At 43.3% G+C, this 20,275-nt stretch overlaps 1 protein-coding gene across 3 annotated transcripts in view; it reads right to left on the bottom strand.

The window, feature by feature from the left end:
- SKP2 (S-phase kinase associated protein 2) overlaps positions 1–19,927 on the bottom strand; it is a gene marked incomplete at both ends in the record, with an annotated part of 34,475 nt that extends 14,548 nt beyond the window's left edge. The window contains 7 exons of one of the 3 annotated variants that reach the window (XM_080698331.1): positions 121–251; positions 1,902–2,000; positions 3,655–3,789; positions 5,868–6,011; positions 8,459–8,570; positions 19,093–19,364; positions 19,884–19,927. In XM_080698331.1, coding sequence (XP_080554457.1) covers positions 121–251; positions 1,902–2,000; positions 3,655–3,789; positions 5,868–6,011; positions 8,459–8,570; positions 19,093–19,364; positions 19,884–19,927 — 937 coding nt within the window. Of the gene's footprint in view, positions 1–120; positions 252–1,901; positions 2,001–3,654; positions 3,790–5,867; positions 6,012–8,458; positions 8,571–19,092; positions 19,365–19,883 lie in introns of those variants that run through there. The other 2 variants (XM_080698332.1, XM_080698333.1) reach the window with 2 other exon arrangements.
- Between the last annotated feature and the right edge of the window lie 348 nt (positions 19,928–20,275).

The following is a 20,275-nucleotide window of genomic DNA, read 5'->3' as shown; positions in this document are numbered from 1 at the left end:
AAAAAACATACACACTGGACTAAATGAGACAACTTCTGTGGAGAATAACTCAGGAGAAGCTCAATTTACCCAATCTCTTTTTACTGTTAAGCCTCAGCTGCCCAGGCCCAAAGTGCTAACCTGACTTCTGGAGATTCTTTCGGTAGCCACTGAGATTCAGCTGGGTGATGGTCTCTGACACGTGTGTGACAGCCGCATGCACGTGCTTTTCAGTGAAGTCAAAGCACCAGGAGAGGTTCAGCTCATCCAGTCTGCACAAAAGAAGGGTAATAAGGAAAGCATGAACCCATTGCCCAGGAATGAGCTTGCCTCAAGTTGCAAAGCAAACATGGCAGCAGAAATTCCTTACATTCTTCCCACAGAATACTCACTGCTCACTCTCTCTCTGCTCATCTGACATTGTCTTCTCCCTCCAGACATACTTCCCTGTCCCATTTGACTCTGAAAGTTGCCAGGGCATCTGAGCAAAGGCCCTGGTGAATGCTGCCCCCTTCTGGAAAAGAAGCAGAGCACTCTCCTCTCCTCCAGAAGAAGACTCAAACCTTCCAGGACTGCAGAGGGGGAGCTCTAGCCCAGGTGGTTGGCAAACAACCACACAAACTGAGCAGTCACTTGAGATGTTTTACAAAAGTGATGGATTATACTACAGACTCCTGATAAAGACAGAGACAATGCAGAAAGTCAATCTGATTTTGCTTCTGCTAACTGAGCCAATGAGGGTTTCAAAGACAGTTGTCAGACTATTAAACTCCCCACTTCCAGCACTGCAGAGTAAAAGTAGTGTTGTACATTTTATTTCACTCATAACATTCTTATCCAAAGGCAATCCACATTCAACAAATCACTGAGACACAGGTAAAAATGCTAGATCACAAAGATCAAGGGATAGTTTTAAAAAAGCACATACACATAGTATTGTGTACTCTGAAAATCATGTATCGCTCAATTAGCAATATCTATAACCCTGCAATTTGCTGCATCATGCACTGATGTTATAAAATATAGTTAATGAAGTCACTCACATCTATTATGGTTTATACTTACAATGTACCATGTTGATTAAAAATATTAGACTTGTAGATATAGGGGAAAAACCTGACTGTACAGTCAAATCGAAATATTTCTTTCCAAGACACTGTGATAAACACAACACTACATTTTCCTTATTTTAATAGTAACATATAAATAGAAGAAGGAAATACTATGTGAGTAGCTCTCTCTTACAAACAGAATTAGTTTGTCTCCTGAGTTGAGTAAAAAAGTTTGCAAAGTACTTAGTGCCCTCTCTCCCCCCACTTCCCCTCCCCCCTCCTAACAATGAGTGTCCAGGTTAACCATGCTACATTCATACTTTTACACATTCGGATGTAGCTCCTCCATTAATCAACCTCAGCCTTCTTCCTCTCCTACCCTTCCATTCTAGCTTTGCTGAGGTTTCCCCTCCATTATCTGGAGTTCTACTCGTATTCCTAATACTCACTAGTTTGGGCATATTAGAGAAAACATATGTCCCTTCTCTTTCTGTGCGTGGCTGATCTCACTTAACATAATGTTCTCCAGGTCTTTAGGGAAAGTGTGTGTTGAGGGAGAGAGCACCAAGCACAGTCTGAATATATGCCATTTTCAATATGATCCACATAAAAATAAAATAAAATAGAAAAAAAGTAGGTCTAGAGGTGTAGCCCAGATATAGAATGCCCCTGGTTCCATCCCCAGTACCAATAAATAAGTAAGTAAGTAAGTAAATAAATCAATAAAAAGTTTGCAAAGTAAAGGATGCTGTATTACCCAAGTCAACAATATGGAGAGTTTGGAATAGTTCAAAAAGTCCATCCAACTCTATTCAGACAAGAGTGTACTTGATACGAGAGCTCTATCGTCAAGGTTCAAATCTTTCCTACCTGGAACAGCTGCTTAGCAAAGTCTTCAGGGCAGATTCAGAAAATCCAGAACACCCGCAAAGGTTTAGTCGCACTAAATTTGAGTTCTGCGCAAGATTACTAGAAAAAGAAAAACGCCAGAGAAATACTCTAAGGCACTCTTATTTGATCATTAAGAATTCAGAGGAAAGCAGGCCTTTGAGTCAAAAGTGAGTTTAAAATCCACGTTGCGCTATCTCTGTGACACTGAGCAAGGTCCTCTGTCTTGGTTTACTCATATGTAAAGTGGCAAGAGCAGTATCTTCTCTGTGGGGATATTAAGATTCAATGACATAATGTAATAAAAGACAGCACAGTACCTGGCAGATTAAGTACACAAGAAACACTGATTAATGTACTTTTAAAATAAAATAAAATGAAATGGAATAAACACATATCCATTTCACCCATAACTGAAATCAGCTTCTAAGTACATTTATAATTGTAAAGTCACAAGGTTCTTTAAATTTTTACATCTCTTAAATTTGCTCTTACTATATTCCTAAATGTCTCGCTTAGAGAAATTTAGTGATTAAGAGTCATTATTCTGGAATTGTGTTGTAACGACAAGTTCAAATTTTGGTTCGGCCACCCACTTAGTGACCTTGGACAAGTTATTAGGCTCTTGGTGTATCTCAGTTTCCAAATCTTTAAGAAGGAAACAAGAAAATATTTCATGGGGTGGTAGTCAGATTTAAATAAGAATATACTTAAAGAACTTGACATATGGCATATAAAATGTGCTCAATACATGTTAGCTATTATTATTAGTTGTATTTTTATATCAGGTTTCATTTTTTCTTACCTGAATGAGCACAACAGTGTCCTAAATAGTCTAGTTTTCCCCATGTCCTTTTGACCCTCCTTGGCACCTAATGAGCTAATCCTCTGAAGTTTCAACTCTGGTACGTTCTTCTCATCCTCAGGACCATGTTCCTCACCATGCTTCATGGCCACTTACAGCCTCCCAGCATTGACTTCCTCATAGCCTGGCATAGAGGCCCTAATTACAATGTGGCCCTTGACTCTCCTCCCCTCCTATCACTCCCCTACACAGGTCCAATGCTGTAGCAACTTTAAGCTGCTTAAGAGTTTAGAAGTACCTGGGTGCGGCAGTGCACACCTGTAATCCCTGTACATGGGAGGCTGGGACAGAAGTATCTCAGGTTTGAGAGGCCAGCAACTTAGCTAGGCCTTTGGCAACCTAGAAACACCTTTAAAAAAAAAAAAAAAATGACTAGGTGTAGCTTGAGTAGAATGCTCCTGGGTACGGTTCTCAGTACCAAAAAAAGTTTGGAACTACACTGGTAGCTTTACTTTGGCTACTCCTCTATGCTATCACTTGGAGATCTCCTGCCTGAATATCTTTAATATCCAGCTTAGGAGTCATTTCCTCTGAGAAGGCTGCCCTCCTTTAAACGTAATTAGGCCTCCCGGTGGGTTACCACATAATCACCAATGCATGTAACAAACACACTGCACTGCAATTATCTCTCACCCATGAATGAGGCATGGAGCATGTACTAGCCATCTTTTTAGCACTAGCACCTTGCATAGGGCCTGGCTTATAGTTAGCATTCAAACTTCTGTTGCCTCAGCAAGTCCTAGAAAGTTTTTCTGAAGCTGGACCACTGCATAAGATACTTTCTGTGTCCATCTGGACTTGGATAGAAGGGTACCCACTCATACACAGGGAACAAGATCCACACACATGACCACTCTGGCTGCCACTCACTTGACAATGGGATCTGAAAGCTGTAGTCCTTCCAGGCTGAGATTCTGCAACTTGGAGCATTGAGACAGAATGTCCTGGAGGGTAGAGATACTTATAACCGAGTTGGACAGGTCCATGTGCTGTACACGAAAAGGGCTGAACAAAGAAGACCAAAAAAAAAAAAAAAAAAAAAAGAGGCTGTGTAAGGTGGCCAATGCTAGGTACATCCAGATCAAATGTGACTCCTCCCCACATGAGCAGCCAATCAAAAACAAGATCCTAAATATACGTTTCAAGTACTAAACATAATTCCAGCCATTAAACAAATGGCTACTAGCTAATTCCCATTCTCATTTATTTTTAAAATTCAAGAGGATTTTTGCCAAGTATATTGTGTTGCTGCCCAAAACAGCCCTAGTTAGAAAATCAAGTACTGGGCACCAGGAGAATGCTTTGGATGTGCTAGACAAGGAGATTAACTCCAGGATGACTCCTGGATCCTGGGAGAGTGAGTGGGTGGGTGACAGCAGTATTCACTAAAACAGGGAAGACAGCGCTGGGCATGACGGAGCACGCTTGTAATCCCAGTACTTGAGAGGCTGAGAGGAGGATCCAGGTTCACGGCCAGCCTCAGCTATTTAGTGAGGCCCTCTAAAATAACTCTAAGGAGTTATAGCTCTAAGGATTTATAAAAAAAAATAAACAAATCTTAGTGGGACCCTGGGGCCGGGATGTAGCTCAGTGGCAAAGCGCCTGCTTTGCAGGTGTGGAGCTCTGGGTTTGATCCCCGGTTCTGGGGAAAAAAAAAAAAAAAAAAGGCAAAGAAAAGAACCCCTTTAAATCTTAGTGAGACCCTGTTTTCAAATAAAGGATAAAAAATTGGGCTGGGGGAGTAGCTCAGAGGTAGAATATGCCCTGGATTCAATCCCCAATGCCACAAAAATATAAACAAGTAAATAAACAAACAAACAGGGAAGACAAAGAGGAGTGATTTTGATAGGGAGGCCAAGTTTAATTTTAGACATGCTAACATGGACATACCTGAAGAAATTCAGGTGTGTACAATTTCTTGGTGAAATCCAGGTATGTTTTAGATAATCAGGAGTTTGAAAGTGAGGGCTGAGCTACAGATATGGATTTGAGAGGCCTGAGCATAACGTGAGAGTACAGGACATAGCTGGTCTGAGAACAGCATGTGCATTAAGAAGAAAAGCAGACAAGGATGAATCTTGGAGTGAAGAGAAGGGATTACACATGTTAAGAAAACAAGAAATGGCCATGCGAATAGATTTTTAAAAAGTGGGAGAGGGCTGGGGATATAGCTCAAGGGTAGACCACTTACCTGGCATGCGCAAGGCCTTGGGTTTCATCCCCAGTACTGCAAAAAATAAAAAAATAAAAAGTGGGAAAAGATGTTTATTTCCTTTACTTTTGTGGTACTAGGGATTGAACCCAGGGGCATTCTACCTTGGAGCTGTAAGTTCAACCCCATTTTATTTTGAAACAGGGTCTCACTAAGTTGCAGAGGGCCTCGTGAAATTGCTGAGACCAGCTGTGAACTTGTGATCCTCCTGTTTCAGCCTCTCAAGTACTGGAATTACAGGTGTGTGACACCACACTTGACTAGGGATGGTTTTGATGGAAAGAAGGGGGCATATGTGGAGACATGTTTTATCTATAGCTCTGCTGTCTGGAGCTGGGGTTTTTTTTTTTTTTTTGGTCTGCATTTAGTTACTGTACTCAAATATGAAAGCATTAAACCTTAATACTACATAATTAGCAGCACCAGAGAAGAAATTCTTTGTCAAAATAGTCTACAAAACAAAACGAGGGCATTTGCATTTTTTTTCAGGTTGCAAATATGCTCAGAACAGGACAGAAAGCCCATGCTACAAATCTGAAAATAACACTCTTCCTGATTTTATTTTTGTCAGAAATGGGCACCGGGAAAAAAACAAGGCAACCCTGCTCCTGCCTTGTAAGACTCAGAATCCCCATTTGCTGAGGACGCAACATGAGAAGCTAAATAATGAACAATAGTAACCCTGAGTTAAAATGGGGATGGTGTCATTGAGACCTATGTCACGTTCCAACCCAAAGGCCACATGGTTCAACATGCAATGAACTTCCCACACTGCATAGATACCTGCTGCAGGTAAAGGAAAACGGAGTTTTGATCTGTTACCCCCTCAAGATTTAGAAAGAAATCTTTTTCAGGGATTTTCCATTTTTACCTGAAATGTTCAACCAATGGTTGGTCCATGAATGATCGAGGGCAGCGGAAGGCAATCACCCCACGAGACAGCAACCGACCAATCACATCGGGGTGTAGATTTTTACCTGTGAGGTCCAAGGTCTGCCAGAGAGATTCGTCAAACCTAGATAAGAGAAGGGCATGGTGTAGTAGGTGGTCAAAGTGAATGCTGGTGGTCCCCAAAGACATTACCAACAGGAAAGACACAGCCACTAAACCTCCTTGAAGTGATATCTGAAGTTGATTATGCAACACGGATAAACTTCCATCTTTCTCTTTCTATATACTTCCCATTCAGATGGCTTGGTGCTAAAATTAGTGCTGCCAGTGATATGAAACCAGCAGATAAAATTCCAGTATTCAAATTCAATGTGAATTTAAAATTTAAAAATGATTATTCAAATTGTTTAACTGATTACTAGGAGAATAAGTTCAAAACTGCTTAAGCGATCCCACTTGCCATTTTTGTTAAGTAAAGACAGTTCACAATTACCAAAAGTAGCATGCAGATATAATGGAACAGAAAAAAGTCAGTACTATTTTATTATGAGATACGGCTGTCACAGACATTTCCTATTAAAAATGTAGTCATAGTGCAGCTATATTTCACAGTACGTTTTAACCTTAAACTGCATGCACACATGTGTATACATATGTGCACATGCATAGATGCATGTGTCTGTGGGGGTAATGTGAAAGGAAAAGGAAAGATATTAGGTTATGGATAATGTTTCTAAAGTGAAAGGGAGGTTTTAAGAATGCACTGAGAAGCACAATAAGGGAGTTTCAATAATAACCCACAGCTGAAATTAAATTAAAAAAAAAAGCAAGGACAAGCATATGAGGGAACTCTCTAAATGTTCAGGTGTGCCAGGATTTTCTTTTCTAATAGGAATTGAAATAAGTGGTCCACTGGCGAGGGTTTCAAAAATTTCATTTTATAGGAATTAGCAGTGTGCAATTTGACCCCAATTATTAAAGAAGTGGACTGTAGATAAGATAACCTTAAGAGGATGGCTGTCCTGTGCCTTGCTCTTGCCCAAACTAAAATCCACTGCTGAGAAAATGATACCAGATCATGCTCTGCTTATCTCAAATCTCATCCCCGATACTTCTCCTTGCACGGCGGCCAACAACAGCCTAACGAGCATCCTATGACAACCAGGGGAAAATTCTGTAACATTCACCTTGTTCCCAAATAACATACATTTTAATACACAGGAGGATGAGTTCAGCCAAGGGGTTCCTGCTGCTTCAGGAAGGGAGTTCTAGATATATGGAGAGAGACACCAGATGGATGGTTTACGAACACACAGCAAAGAATGACCAGGGTGGAGAGTGGGGAGGGATGGAGCTGAAAAAAGTTCCAAGTGAAACACAGAGTCTTGTTGGGCCGGTGACACGTAACCCCAGCTCCTCAGGAGGCTGAGGCAGGCAGAAGGGCAGCAAATCTGAGGCTGGCCTGGGCAACTTAGTGTGCTCTTGTTTCACAATTAAAAAAGAAAAAAAAAATAGAGCTGGGGATGTAGCTCAGTGGTAGTGTGCACCTGGGGTTCCATTCTCAGTATTGCAAAGAAAACAACAGCAAAAACAAAGGAAAAAACCCAACAACAACAAAAAAGCAAAACAGAAGCCCAGGGCTGGGTGAAGCTCAGTAGCAGTATAAGGTCAGAACATGTGTGAGGCCCTGGGCTCCATTCCCAGGACCACAAAATACCCCAACAAACAAAAAAAGTCAGTCTTTTTTTCTGGCTTCAGGAATGCCACTGCCTTCCCAGATCACCATCTCTACCTGAAAAGTGCTGCCATAAAAACAAAACAAAACAAAAAAAAAACACCCACAATGGCTTCCTGTGCTCAACATGCCCGGGAGCCAGGCACCAGCATCAGTCTAGTATGGCTATGCTTGTTTTACACACAGGGAGGCCAAGGCTCAGAAGCATCCAGTAACTCAGCTTACATACAGCATACGTGGCAGAGGCTGGGCTCACATCTGGGCCTGGTGCCAGAGATCTGTATTTGCTCCTCCTGTGATCAGCCCGCCCTTGAGTGGGGGAGACAGGATGTCTTCCCGGTCCCCCAGAACTCTCGCCACTCTTAGCAAATGGCCTGGCCTAGGCTCCACAAGGGTCAGCAGGTGCCAAACTGATTATGGAGCAAAAGCTGTCAGAAATGGGGGTAAGTTCTCACCTCCAGGAGACTTCTTTTCTACTGTGAAATGAAGAAACTACTGATTAAAAGTAGGAAGATACCAGCAGGACCTGTAAATCCACTACTTGGAAGTGTGAGAAAGGAGGATCTCAAGATTGAGGCCAGCCTTGGACAGGCAACTAATTGAAACTGGTTCAAAATAGAAAATAAAAAGGGCTGGGATTAGATGTACCTCAGAGAACACTCGCTGGGTTCAATCCCCAGACCCCCCCCCAAAAAAAAATCAGTCAATCAATAAAAGGAAGCTATCAAGTTTGCTTGAAGCTGCTGTATTTTTCTTGATTTTTAGCTTCACCAGACACATAACCTTCCTTTCCCATTCCTCCCCTGCATATGCCCAAAGGGGTACAGAATACTTACGCGAGGCGGTACCATCTCTTACAAACACTGGAGACTTTCAGCAGCTCGGGAAGGCAAAGGCAGGAGAAGATGCCCAGGAGCAGTTCATCCGGAAGGGAGTCCCACGAAACACCTGCGAGGAGGCCAAAAATACCATTTCTCATCTTCCCCATCGCAGCTACGGAGTCTCTCCAAGCATGTAAGGGACACACAATAATTGGCTTACAAGGGGGATTTAACATTAACTGAATTCCTCATCCTCACATTGATTTTTCTGTCCAGTACATTGACTGTGTTCTCTGAAGTAACTATCTCCCTTTTTCAAAACAAGGAGAGAGAAAACCAAGACTACCAGTTTCATCACTTCTCTCATCTCTGCCAGCTGGCCAACTATGGACATTAATGATGGCACAGAGCGAGTCCCAGCCCATGAAGACATCATGATGCTTTGGGTCCTAAGGCAGGCCTTGTTTCTCTCTGGTGTGGATTACTTAAAAGGCAAACAGGCCTTCCTCCTCCTTCTTTTAAGTGTCTTAGAACTAGTCATTCTGCATCTTGTTGCAATGGCCCTTACAAAGGAGCTGTGCCACCTCCCAGCTGCTGTTCACTTAAAATCAAATTGCTACTAAATCCCAACTCCTACGGAAGGCCTCCCTTGACATCACCAAGGGCAGGCCACTCCTGTACCACAATTTGTTGACTTACTCCTCTTTCTAGGCCCCAACTAGTTCACAAATTCTTGTGAATGAGAACCCAAATTATTATTTTACATGCTTTGTATTTCCAACAATCTGGTCCATTCATACATCTATTGAACATATGTCATTTGCTGAGATCTACTCTAGAGAGATAAACACGGCACAGTCCTGATCCTCACTGTGCTGAGTCTGAGAGACAAACAAGTAAGAAATTTCAATCAAGTATCACAACTGGCTAGGGAAGGGCTCAGGGCAGCACATGCGGGTAGAGCGGTGGACAAGGAAGCCTCCCGGGAGCAGCGACCTCATGAGGAATGAGTGGGAGATAGGCACTTGTTCCGTCAATGCCTGTCCTTCTTGCTTTGGGGGCCAAGTTGAGGACCGACTGAGGCCCTGAAAGCCGAGAGTAAGCCAGGGGATGGCGGCAGATGGCCCATGCCAGCCTTGGTCACGACCTGGGGAAGCAGGTCAGTGTGGCAACCTTCCTGCCGCTGCCACAAAGTTCCTCCAGAGCCAAAGTGGGCAGTGGACAGAGGGTCTCAAACCAGCTCCCTGCTTGCCCCCCAAATTAGAAAAAAAGTCGCAAGGCATGCGTAAGTATTTTTTCCGTTAATGTTTAATACTCTGGCCTCTGCTTCCTCTTGCATGTGTCCATCAGATTCTAGTATTTGATCTGGCAAAAAAAAAAAAAAAAAAAAAATTGCCATATTTAGTTATTTTGAATTTATTTTGTTGAGATTTTTTACTATGATAAACAAAGATCATCCTAATGGACTACTGTAAGAACTCTAGGCCTGAGGATGAAGCTCGGCCTTAATTGGAATCCTGACTATGTTGCCCCCAAGGCTGTGCATCTGGGCACGTTACTTCATCTCTCTGGGCCGCTATTTTCCATCTGTAGGAATGATAATAACCAGATTTATCTTGCAAAGTTGTTCAATGTCAAGATTAAATGACAAGGAGGGGAAGATTCAATAATGCAGCAGAGCTGAATGTTCTCATGTCTATTCCTCTCCTTCCCTCACTAAACCTACATATTTTCTTTTGTGATAACCCCTTCTTCTTAAGGCTGCTTTGAATTTTCATCAATGGGCAAAAATCCAAGGTCTGAGGAGAGTCTGGACAAGTGCTACAGTGTCATTTACCAAAATCCCGCATCTACCTTCCTACTTTGAGATCCCAGAAGCAGATGCTAAAGATAGGACTTCTAGTGATTTACTTGGGAACGGATGCCAGGGAACACAGGAAAAAATGGAGAAGAGAGACTTGAAAGAGAAGTTAGACACGTTGACGTACATTAGTAAGAAGGTTATCGAGGTGGGTACTGGGGTTCAAATCTTCTGGGGACCCTAGAAGACGATCTGGAATTGCCCCAGAGCTGAACCCTGAGGGGATGGATGCTGGTACATGCATCCACCGATTGCTGGAGATCATTATGATGTTAACTCGCTAGCATTCCTGTCCAGAGAAAGCCCTCAAGCATGGAGTGGCAGCTATGGACAGGAGAAAGCCTTTGGTATTAGGGGAGTGTGAGCTTTAAGGGATATGAACCAGGCACAGTGTCCACTATGGGTGGGTGGGAGCCAGGCATGGTGGCACATGCTTGTAATTCCAGTACTTGAGAGGCTGACACAATAGGATCGCAGGTTCGAGAACAGCCTAGGCAAGTAGTAGGACCCACATCAACCTAGTGAGACCCTGTTTCAAAATAAATAAAATAGGGCTGAAAGTGTAACTTGAAAGAAAGCTGCTCCTGGGTTCAATCCAATACCACAGAAAAAATAAAAATAGAAAAAGGATGGATGGGAAAGGAAATTAGGAAGGCTTGCTGTGAAATGAAAGGCAAATGAGATAATGAAATACATGAACAAATTTAGTGCTCCTTAGTTTTTTGGAAAAATGTACAAAACAATGATGAATGAGGAGGCCAACAAACCCAGGCAACGAAGCTCTGTGAGTCAGAAAAGAATCCAGAGAGAAGAGGGTTTTGTACTGCAACTTCTGTCTTTTTATGACTGACTCGTATGTCTTCCAGATTGCACTTGCTCAAAGAAGCCAGGTTACCACCAAAGCCCTGCACCCAGGTCTGCACACGCAGCCCCAACACAATGCCAGGCACATGATGACATCTGATGTACAGTTAAGTGCCACACAGAAATGACATTTGATAAATAGTTGCTAAATGTGTTAGACCTTTTACTTCCCCTTTACACTTTGAATGTACAAATTCTGTCTTAATGTGACTGGCTAACCAACATTAACCAACCAATTAATTACTATAAGCCCAGTGTCTAGAGCCTAGCACTAAATATTACAAACTGCCCAATTAATGTTTCATAAAGGAATGGATGGCATCCCAGAGAAGAGTGCTAGCTTTATTTTAAATATAAGCAAGACAGTAGCCTCTTAGGACCAGTTTCCTCATGTGTAAAATGACAAAGTTGGGCTATGACTCTACTTATAAACATTGCAGGGTTGCCGAGGGCTGGGTATAAACCATAGCTTCTGCCCAACAGCCTCCCTGGGAGATGAAATAATAAATACATAACCTAACAATGTGAATTGCAACTTATCAGAAGCTCTAAGAAGTCTCAGGCATTTATTAACACTAAGGTTAATCTCTGCTTCAACATGTGTTTTACCGAAGAGGAAACTTATCTTCATGAGGTTAAGTAACTTTGCCAAGGTAGTATCAATTATTAGGCAGAAGAGCCAAGAGGCAAACTTGGGTTTCCAAACTTGCATGCCCCCATGTGAAGTGTGGAGTCAAAAGAAGTAGAAAGCTGATGACTTGCCACGTGGCAGAGGGCACTATCAGTGCCTGTACAGTACCTGCAAAGGAACAGCACAGCAATCTTGCTATATAGAGGAGAGGAGGCAGAAGACAGAAACTAAGAGCACAGCAGTGATGTTCTGTATCAGTACACCAATAGCCTTGGGAGAAACGGGGAGGTGCTTCAGGAGAAAATTATCAACCATCCTAAAAGGAACAAGGTCACACAACACACGGCACAGTGGGAACACAAACCTTGGTTTGACTTCAAAGCATGCCCTCTTTCTCTCCCTTTCTGCTCTAAGATTCTGTGTTCTCTTCAGAGTTGTACTAGATGAGTTTATAAGTTAAGCAAAGGTGAGAATTAAACTTGACTTGCTATAGAGAAAGAAGTCAGTCATGCCGAGCAAATTGGTTGATGGAGGGAAGATGGAGTAAATTACACATGGGGAGAGGTACCAATGGGTCCACCCCCTATGGGAGGAGCAAGGGCCCAGGACAGCCTGTACTAACAGCCATGAACCCAGGGCTCCACTCAGTTGACCTTAAGCCATCTCCAATTTAGGGATCCTGCTTGGGGATGCAACAGACTGCTGTCCCAGCAGCCCAGGCAGAAGTTTGTCTTCAATAGCTGCTCTGTGACAGGTATCCAGACTGAGATACACTTAATTTTAATTTTACTTTTCATATTGAATCCTCAAAACAGTAGACATCTGTTTCCTGGATTCCTGACTGCACTGCTACGTGGTCTGTTTGCCAAGAAAGGAAGGAAAAAATCTAGAGGTCTTTTCTCCACGTGCTTTTGCAAAGCCCACAAAGCTGCATACTGGCCTAGGTGAAGGGAAACAATGATTAAACCCACAGCCTCCAGTCTTCAATGGCATTCAGAGCTGAGCCAGGGCAAAACCTGGCTGCAGCCGACAGCTGACTGTGGATCATCCTCACACGGGTTTGATTCCTCCAGGTACAAACCCAGCTTCCCACACCTCTGTAAACCCACCACCTCCCACGCCACTCAAACTCCTCTGGGAAGAGGGGCTTGCAGAGAACGATGACATTCCAGAGCATTCCATCTTTGCAGTATAGGTAACTCCTCTGAGTTGATCTATTTCTCAGAACGTTACCTATACTCAGATTCAAATAGAAAACTGAAGATAATCCTAAGCCCCTAAACCTATCCCAAGTTTTGACTTTTTTTTTTGGTGGTACTGGGGATGGAACCCTTCTACCTCCGGGCTACACTCCCAGACCTATTTTATATTTTTATTTGGAAACAGGGTCTCTTAAGCCAGCGAGGCTGACTTTGAACCTGCGCGATTCTCCTGTCTCTGCTTCCCAAGCGCAGGGATTACAAGCGTGTGCCACCACGCCCGGCCCAAGTTTTGACTTTTAAAATTGCTCCTGTCTGGCCAGGCGTGGTGGCACACACATGTAATTACCTGGCTTGGGAGAGGCGGAGACAGGAGGATCACGCAGGTTCGAAGCCAGCCTCTCTGGCTTAAGAGACCGTTTCCAAATAAAAGTATAAAATAGGTCTGGAAGTGTAGCCCGGAGGAACCCCAGTACCATCATACACACACAAAAAAATTGCTCCTGTCTTTAGGCATCGATAACCAAATAATACTTGCAGGATAGGCCCTGGTAACATGTCTACTGGTTATTTTTTGTTTGTTTAGTTTAATTTTAAGGCAGCTCCCCTCATGATTGCTTTTGCTGGCTTGTTTTAAGTAGGAACACCCCCTGCTTCTTTTCTGGGGAACTACACATAGATTTTACCTAGCACTGAATATTAGAAACTGCCCAATTAGATGAGTCCTTCTTTCCACAAACAAGAAAAACAGGAGCCTATGATAGCTTTTAGCATTTCTGCTTTTTTGGCCAGGTGAGCAGAACAGCAAAACCAAACAGGGGTCTCTAGTGACACCTTGGCCCCACAACCCTCGGTTCCCATGAAAGACTTGCGCAAGCCTGGAGGCTGTAAGGAGTACAACCCTCGGTTCCCATGAAAGACTTGTGCAAGCCTGGAGGCTGTAAGGAGTACAGATTTGAAGAACTGAAGAATAAGGTACAGAAGACAAGCTCCATGAAAGCAGCATCTTTTGCTTTTTATTTCTTATGTGGTACTGGGAATCAAACCCACAGGTGTCTAAACTCTGAGCTGTACCCCAGCCCCTCCTTTTTTTTTTTTTTTTTCCCAGTACTGGGGATTGGACTCAGGTGCACTCTACCTCCAAGCTATACTCCCAGCCCTGTTTTTTTTATTTTGAAAGAGGGTCTCACTAAGTTGCTGAGGGCCTCACTAAGTGGCTGAGGCTGGCCGAGAACCTGCAATCCTCCTGTCTCCGCCTCCCAAGTACTGGGATTACACCCACCCCTGCCTCCCCCCACTTTTTTTTCAAAGAGAAGCTTGCTAAGTTACACTATCCTCGAACCTGCGAGCCTACTATCTCAGTGTCTGAGTACTGGGATTATAGGCATGTGCCACCATGCCTAGCTGGTCTTCTGCTGTATTCCCAATCCCTAGAATGGTGCTGAACACATATTTGCTGAATGAATAAATAGAAACTCCAAGACAAAGGAAGATGCCTGGGAGGGTTCTGATAAAACTCCTAAAGAACTGAGATTTGAGAAATGTTGGCTGAGATTCATTGATGGGTCATATAATCAATTTAATAGATTTAACTGCCTTTTATTTTTTATCCCAAAGAATGGGCTAGAACAAGTTGGGTGTGGTGGTGCATGCCTATTATCCTAGTACTTGGGAGGCTGAGGCAGGAAGATAACAGATTCATGGCCAACCCCAGCAACTTAGGAGGGCCCTCCTCAACTTAGACGACTCTATTAAAAAGTAAAAAATAAAATAGCGTTGAGATGTAGCTCAGAGAGAGAACACCCAGTTCAATTCCAAGTACCACACACACATATACACACAAAAGAATGAACTAGAACAAAGTGGAAAATACTTTAGGATGGAAAATAGAGCTTTGTGAAACTGTCAGATAAAGATCCAGGATTGCAATATAATACATTTCTTCCTGGTTAAAAAAAGGGAGGGGGGGGGTGTTTGCCCTGGGATATTGAAACACAGATTCCCAGACTCAAAGACTTTCTGACTCAGAATCTCAGGAATTCTGCACTTTGAACAAGTTCCCTGGAGATTTGGACCTACTCTGAACTTTAGAGTCTCTGAGATCCTTTGTAGGGTCTGGAATGTCAAGTAATCTAACAGTCATGGATGAAATGATCAACAAATTAGTTCAACCACATTTTCATGGCCACCACCTGTTTAAAGGGCAGGAAACAGGAATTTAATAATCATAAATAAAATGTGATTGTCCTCTTTCCACTTATTACTGACCTCCCCACTGGTCTGTTTCCTCTCAACTCTGTCCATACGCTGGCCCCAAGGGCTAAACAAACCTGTTCTGGCATGGATTGGTCATATAGCTTTAATCTTCCAAAATAAACAGATGAAGAGGATTTAGTTGCCAGATGTGAGGCTGGACTGAGGCCTGAAGGGAAAGACTACTTAATAAAGAATCAACAAAAAATTCAACGTGGGGCTAGTCATCAGATTTCTCTGTACAGCTGGTGTGGCCTGTCCTACCCTAATCTTGGCAGAGATATTAGCCACCTGTCCTGACAACTGCAGACAAACTTCCCTGGAATGAGGTTCCATCTTCACTGGAGGCCACGGCTTCCGGAGGCCCATTGAGAATCCTCTACACCAGCTGTCCCTCATCCTGTATCACTGAGTCTACTGCCCCCACCCATCCACAGCAATTAAACAGTCTACACGTGTGTAAGGCCATGCACATACACATGTTTACTACTGCTTTCCCTCTGTCTTTTGTGCCTCTCTCTTGAGCAATAAAAAGCACTAAAGTCACTATTTTTTCTCTCTCTCATTTCCAGTTACATTTCTGAATTCAGTTTTAAAATCTAGACTCATTGGCTGGACCATTTTCAGCTCCTCTCTTTCCCTGGAACCTCCACTTTCACTGAGTGGAAAGATTATCCACATCCAGTCCTAAACGGGAATTGGATCACTTCTGCAAAGGGAGCTCCCGCTCTCTGGTCCTTAGTGCACTCAGTCTGAGCTACTCACCGGGCCGCTAGTCTGCTGCATGTAAGCTGCTCTTACTTCTTTCTCTTTTTTCAACATTATTTGCAAATTCCTAAGAGACAGCAACCATCCTTTATACTTCTGTCTGGTTCCCAGTACCTTGCTTAAGAAGTATCTTTTTAACTTATATCTGTGTCTGTCCACATGTAGAAGGACAGGCAGCAATCACACTTCATGCCAAAAGCTGCTGGCACTGGACGAGTTAATCAAAATCTATCCATCTTAGCAGAAAATATCTTTCACTACATTTGGTCAGACAAGTACCAAATTGCTAGTGCCTACATTCCAGATGCTAAAAATAGCAGTGACATTAAATTTTAAAGAAAAAGGGTTCTACGCTATCAGGGCTAGACTAACAGTATTATGGACAAAAGCAAAGGTCAAGGAGTCTCTCTAATGGATCTCAGGAATTTTGTTGACCAATATTAAATATTAACTGGGTTTACTTGTTGAGTGTTATGGGCCAGAAACATGCTAAGAACTTTATGTACAGTCTCACGTAATCTTCACAGCAACCTATGAAATGAGGATTAGAGAGCTCAAATAACTTTCCAAGTGGATAAACAGCAGAATAACAATTCAAATCCAGACTTGCCTATCACCAAAACCCTTTAGTGCCTGTCTAATTCACCCATAATTCATTCCTTTTCTCTCTTGTATATATATATTATTAAATATTGAACCCAAGGACATTGTACCTCTAAAACTACATTCTCAGCCTTTCAGATTTTTATTTGAGGCTGGGTGTGGTAGCACACACTTGTAATCCCAGCATTTGGGAGGCTGAGACAGAAGGACCGCGGGTTCGTAGATAGCCTCAGCTACTACTTAGTGAGGCCCTTTGTAATTCAGTGAGACCCTGTTTCAAAATAAAGAATAAAAAATAGGGCTGGGTATATACCTCAGAGGTAGAATGCCCCTGGGTTCCATTCCCAGTACCGAAAAAAAAAATATATATATATATTTTTATTTTGAGACAGGGTCTCCCTAAGTTACAAAGGCTGGCCTCAAACTTGTGATCTTCCTGCCTCGGCCTCCTGAATCACTGGGATCACAGGCATTTGCCACCACATCTGACTCAATTAATCTAATTCTTCTTTTTTGGTGGTACTGGGGTTCCTGTAAACCCTTCTATCTCCAGGCTACACTCCCAGACCTATTTTATATTTTTATTTGGAAACAGGGTCTCTTAAGCCAGCAAGGCTGGCTTCAAACCTGCCCGATCTTCCTGTCTCCGCCTCCCAAGTGCGGGGATTACAAGTGTGTGCCACCACGCCTGGCTAATCTAATTCTTAATGTGGATTCCCATGTCATGACTTTGGCATGGCTTTCTTTCCTAAAAACAAACAAACAAACAAACAAACAAACAATTTAAAACAAGCAACTAAACCTTCTGCAAAGAAAGCCAGATGGATAATTTAGGATTATATGTATCTACCTTCACTCTGCAAGATTTTGTCTTTATTTCTTTAATCTCTGTCTTCATCAACACCCAATTTCAATTTGGACTCTGATCACCTCTTTTACAGCCGATTTCAAGAGCCTAATTCTACTGTCTCTAATGTCAGACTATATCCAGAATCTGACCACTGCGGATCATCTCTCGCACATCTCCTAAGTCTTCAAGCTTCTATCCTCTACCTCCTTACAGTTTATCATTTGTCTTTTTAAAAGGTTCAATCAGCTGGTAACACAACTTTGCTTACTACCACCTCTAGCCTGACCTCCCAATACTTCTACTTTTGGTATTGGGCTTCCTTGATGTTTCTCGGACAAATATGTTATCCCTTTCCCCAGGATCTAGCAAGGGCTACTCTTTTGCTTGGGGCTTTTTTTTCTCCAAGGCATCAGCATAGCATACTCCCTCTGCTTCAAGGCCACTGTGCAACTGAGGCTCTTCCTCAAGACCTTGTTTAAGACTCTCAGCCTACCTTCCTACCTCCCTCTTAGCTTGCTCTATGGTTGTTTATAGCCATAGTACAAATTATTTCCTAATATACTACATAAAGCCATATTAATTCATCTTTATTGTGTTTATTATGTTGCCTCACTAGATTGGAAGCACCACGAAGATAGGAATTATTTGTTTTGCTCACTGCTGTATCCTCGGCCCCTAGAACAATGCCTAGCATACAGTATGTGCTCAGCAAATATTTGCTGAATTACTATCTTTAAATGACCTACTGCCAAGAAAAACTGTTAACCATCAGGTCAATGTACTGTTTATCCAATAGCTTTGAGTACTCCAAGGTTCTGATCCAATCTGAAGGCACACATTCATCTGCTTGAGAAACCAGGAAATGGGAAGCTATTTAGAGGGAAACAGAGCCAGGCGCAGTAGCGCATGCCAGTACTTAGGAGGCTGGTAATTCTAGTACTTGGGAGGCTGAGACAGGAAGATCACAGGTTCGAGGCCAGCCTGAGCAACTTCACAAGACCCTTGGTGAATTAGCAAGACCTTGTTTCAAAATAAAAAATAAAAAGGGTTGAGGTTGTAGCTCAGAGACAGAAAGGCCCAATTCCCAACACCCTCCTCCATCCCACCCCCCCACCCCCAAAAGGGAAAGAAATAATAAATGGTGAGTTCTGTATTGTACTGAATCCATTCTACCTCTGGTGGGTGAACCTGGGGTAAGTCTCCTCCATTTAGATTAACACTGGCTTTAGCAGTCCACTGACAAGTGCTTACAACAGAAAATCCACTGGGGTACAAAGCAGCAGATTATACAAGGAATCCTACCAAGAAAATCATTGTTTATGTTCTCACTTATCAGTGGCACAAAACTGGACTTTGAGCAGGCAGATTCCCTTCTACGGAAAAGAGTAGGAATGTCTTCCATGGATTAAAAGTTTCAAGTTGATTGTGTATCAGAAGCTACAGACCTACCAAGATTGTGGGGGATGTCAATGGAGGACTGGCCTTATTTCACTGGAAAATAAATGTAACCAGGTCATTTTAAAAAGGACCCACCCAAAAGATCCCCCAGCAAGTATTTACCAATACAAAATAGTTCAATCTACCCCTCAGATAACTGACAGTTGTACCTCCATACAGTACCTGGAAAGTTCTCTCGATTGAGCCTAGGCCTGCGGATGATCACAAAATCCTTGTCATTCCCTTTGCTCTTCAGCCTTTTCCGTGGGGGGCTCTGGGGGTGGCCGGAGTTTGAGAGGAGTTCCTGGGGGATGTTCTCACTGTCCACTTCCTCCTTCTCTAGGGTGGAGACGCCCATGCCAGACAATAGCTCAGAAGTCTTGTTGGAATCCCATCCCCAAGTGAAGCTGGTGGCAACGTTGCTACTCTGGTCTGGAATTTCCTGGAGGTGCTTCCTGCAGAAGGGCACAATACCCACCTTCCTTGTAAAAACACACCCTTAAATAATTCCAGGGTAGGCATAAAAGCAGCAGCACAAGTCATGGACTTTAGAAAACGTCCCCAAAAGCTAATAGAATTGCATATTTTTACGTATCCTTAATGGGTTCCCAAGAATAAAAAAGAAAATACTAAAAATAACCCCAAAGCTTTTCGATCTACAATCCCGCCCAAGGCCTCAAGAACTTCTTCCCGTGGAGAGAACAAGGAAAGAAGGAAGGCACTCATACAGTGATTGAAAACGACAGCAGGGAAATCCATTTAGTGACCGCCAAATAAAACCCCAAGCTGATCCTCGCATAAAAAGCACCCATCCATCCACACTTTCCCCCCAAAGAGGCTCTAAGCAACCATTCAAATAACAGCATTAGTAATAACCTTAGCAAATAGTAACATTCGTGGCCTAAAAGAAGTAAAAAGGTCTGTTCATGCTGTCTCTTTTTTCCTTTTTTTTTTTTTCTTTGCAATCGGCTTACCTGTGCATGGCGTCCCCAGGTTCGGAAGCTTTAAACGCTTGCATTAATTTCAGGGCCGCCCGCCGCCGGGATTCCCGCTTTGGTGCTCCGCGGCTGGCAGCGTGCGGCCCCGGCCCCCAAAAGCCAGACCCGCGAACTCTAGCAACGTCCCATCCCCGCCGCGCGCGCAGGGCCCTTCTGCCCGCTCTCCTGGGCGGCCGCCCCTGTGGCCCCGCAGCCTGCTGGGAATTGTAGTTCTTGGCCTGGCCGGTCCCTACTTCCTTCCTTTGAGGCTAGGCACGCCTCCCCGGTACCCACAACCCCCCGCGGCGCGGGCTGGCCGACGTACGGGGTAGGCGGGGAGGAGGAAGTGGGCGGAGCTCCGGCTGCCAGGGAAATGTCAGCGTCTTGAC

This window comes from Muscardinus avellanarius (genome assembly GCF_963383645.1).
Source record: "Muscardinus avellanarius genome assembly, chromosome: 1".
Lineage (NCBI taxonomy): Eukaryota > Metazoa > Chordata > Mammalia > Rodentia > Gliridae > Muscardinus > Muscardinus avellanarius.
The sequence above is the reverse complement of the archived record's forward strand: the minus strand, read 5'-3'. Positions and strand labels throughout refer to the sequence as shown.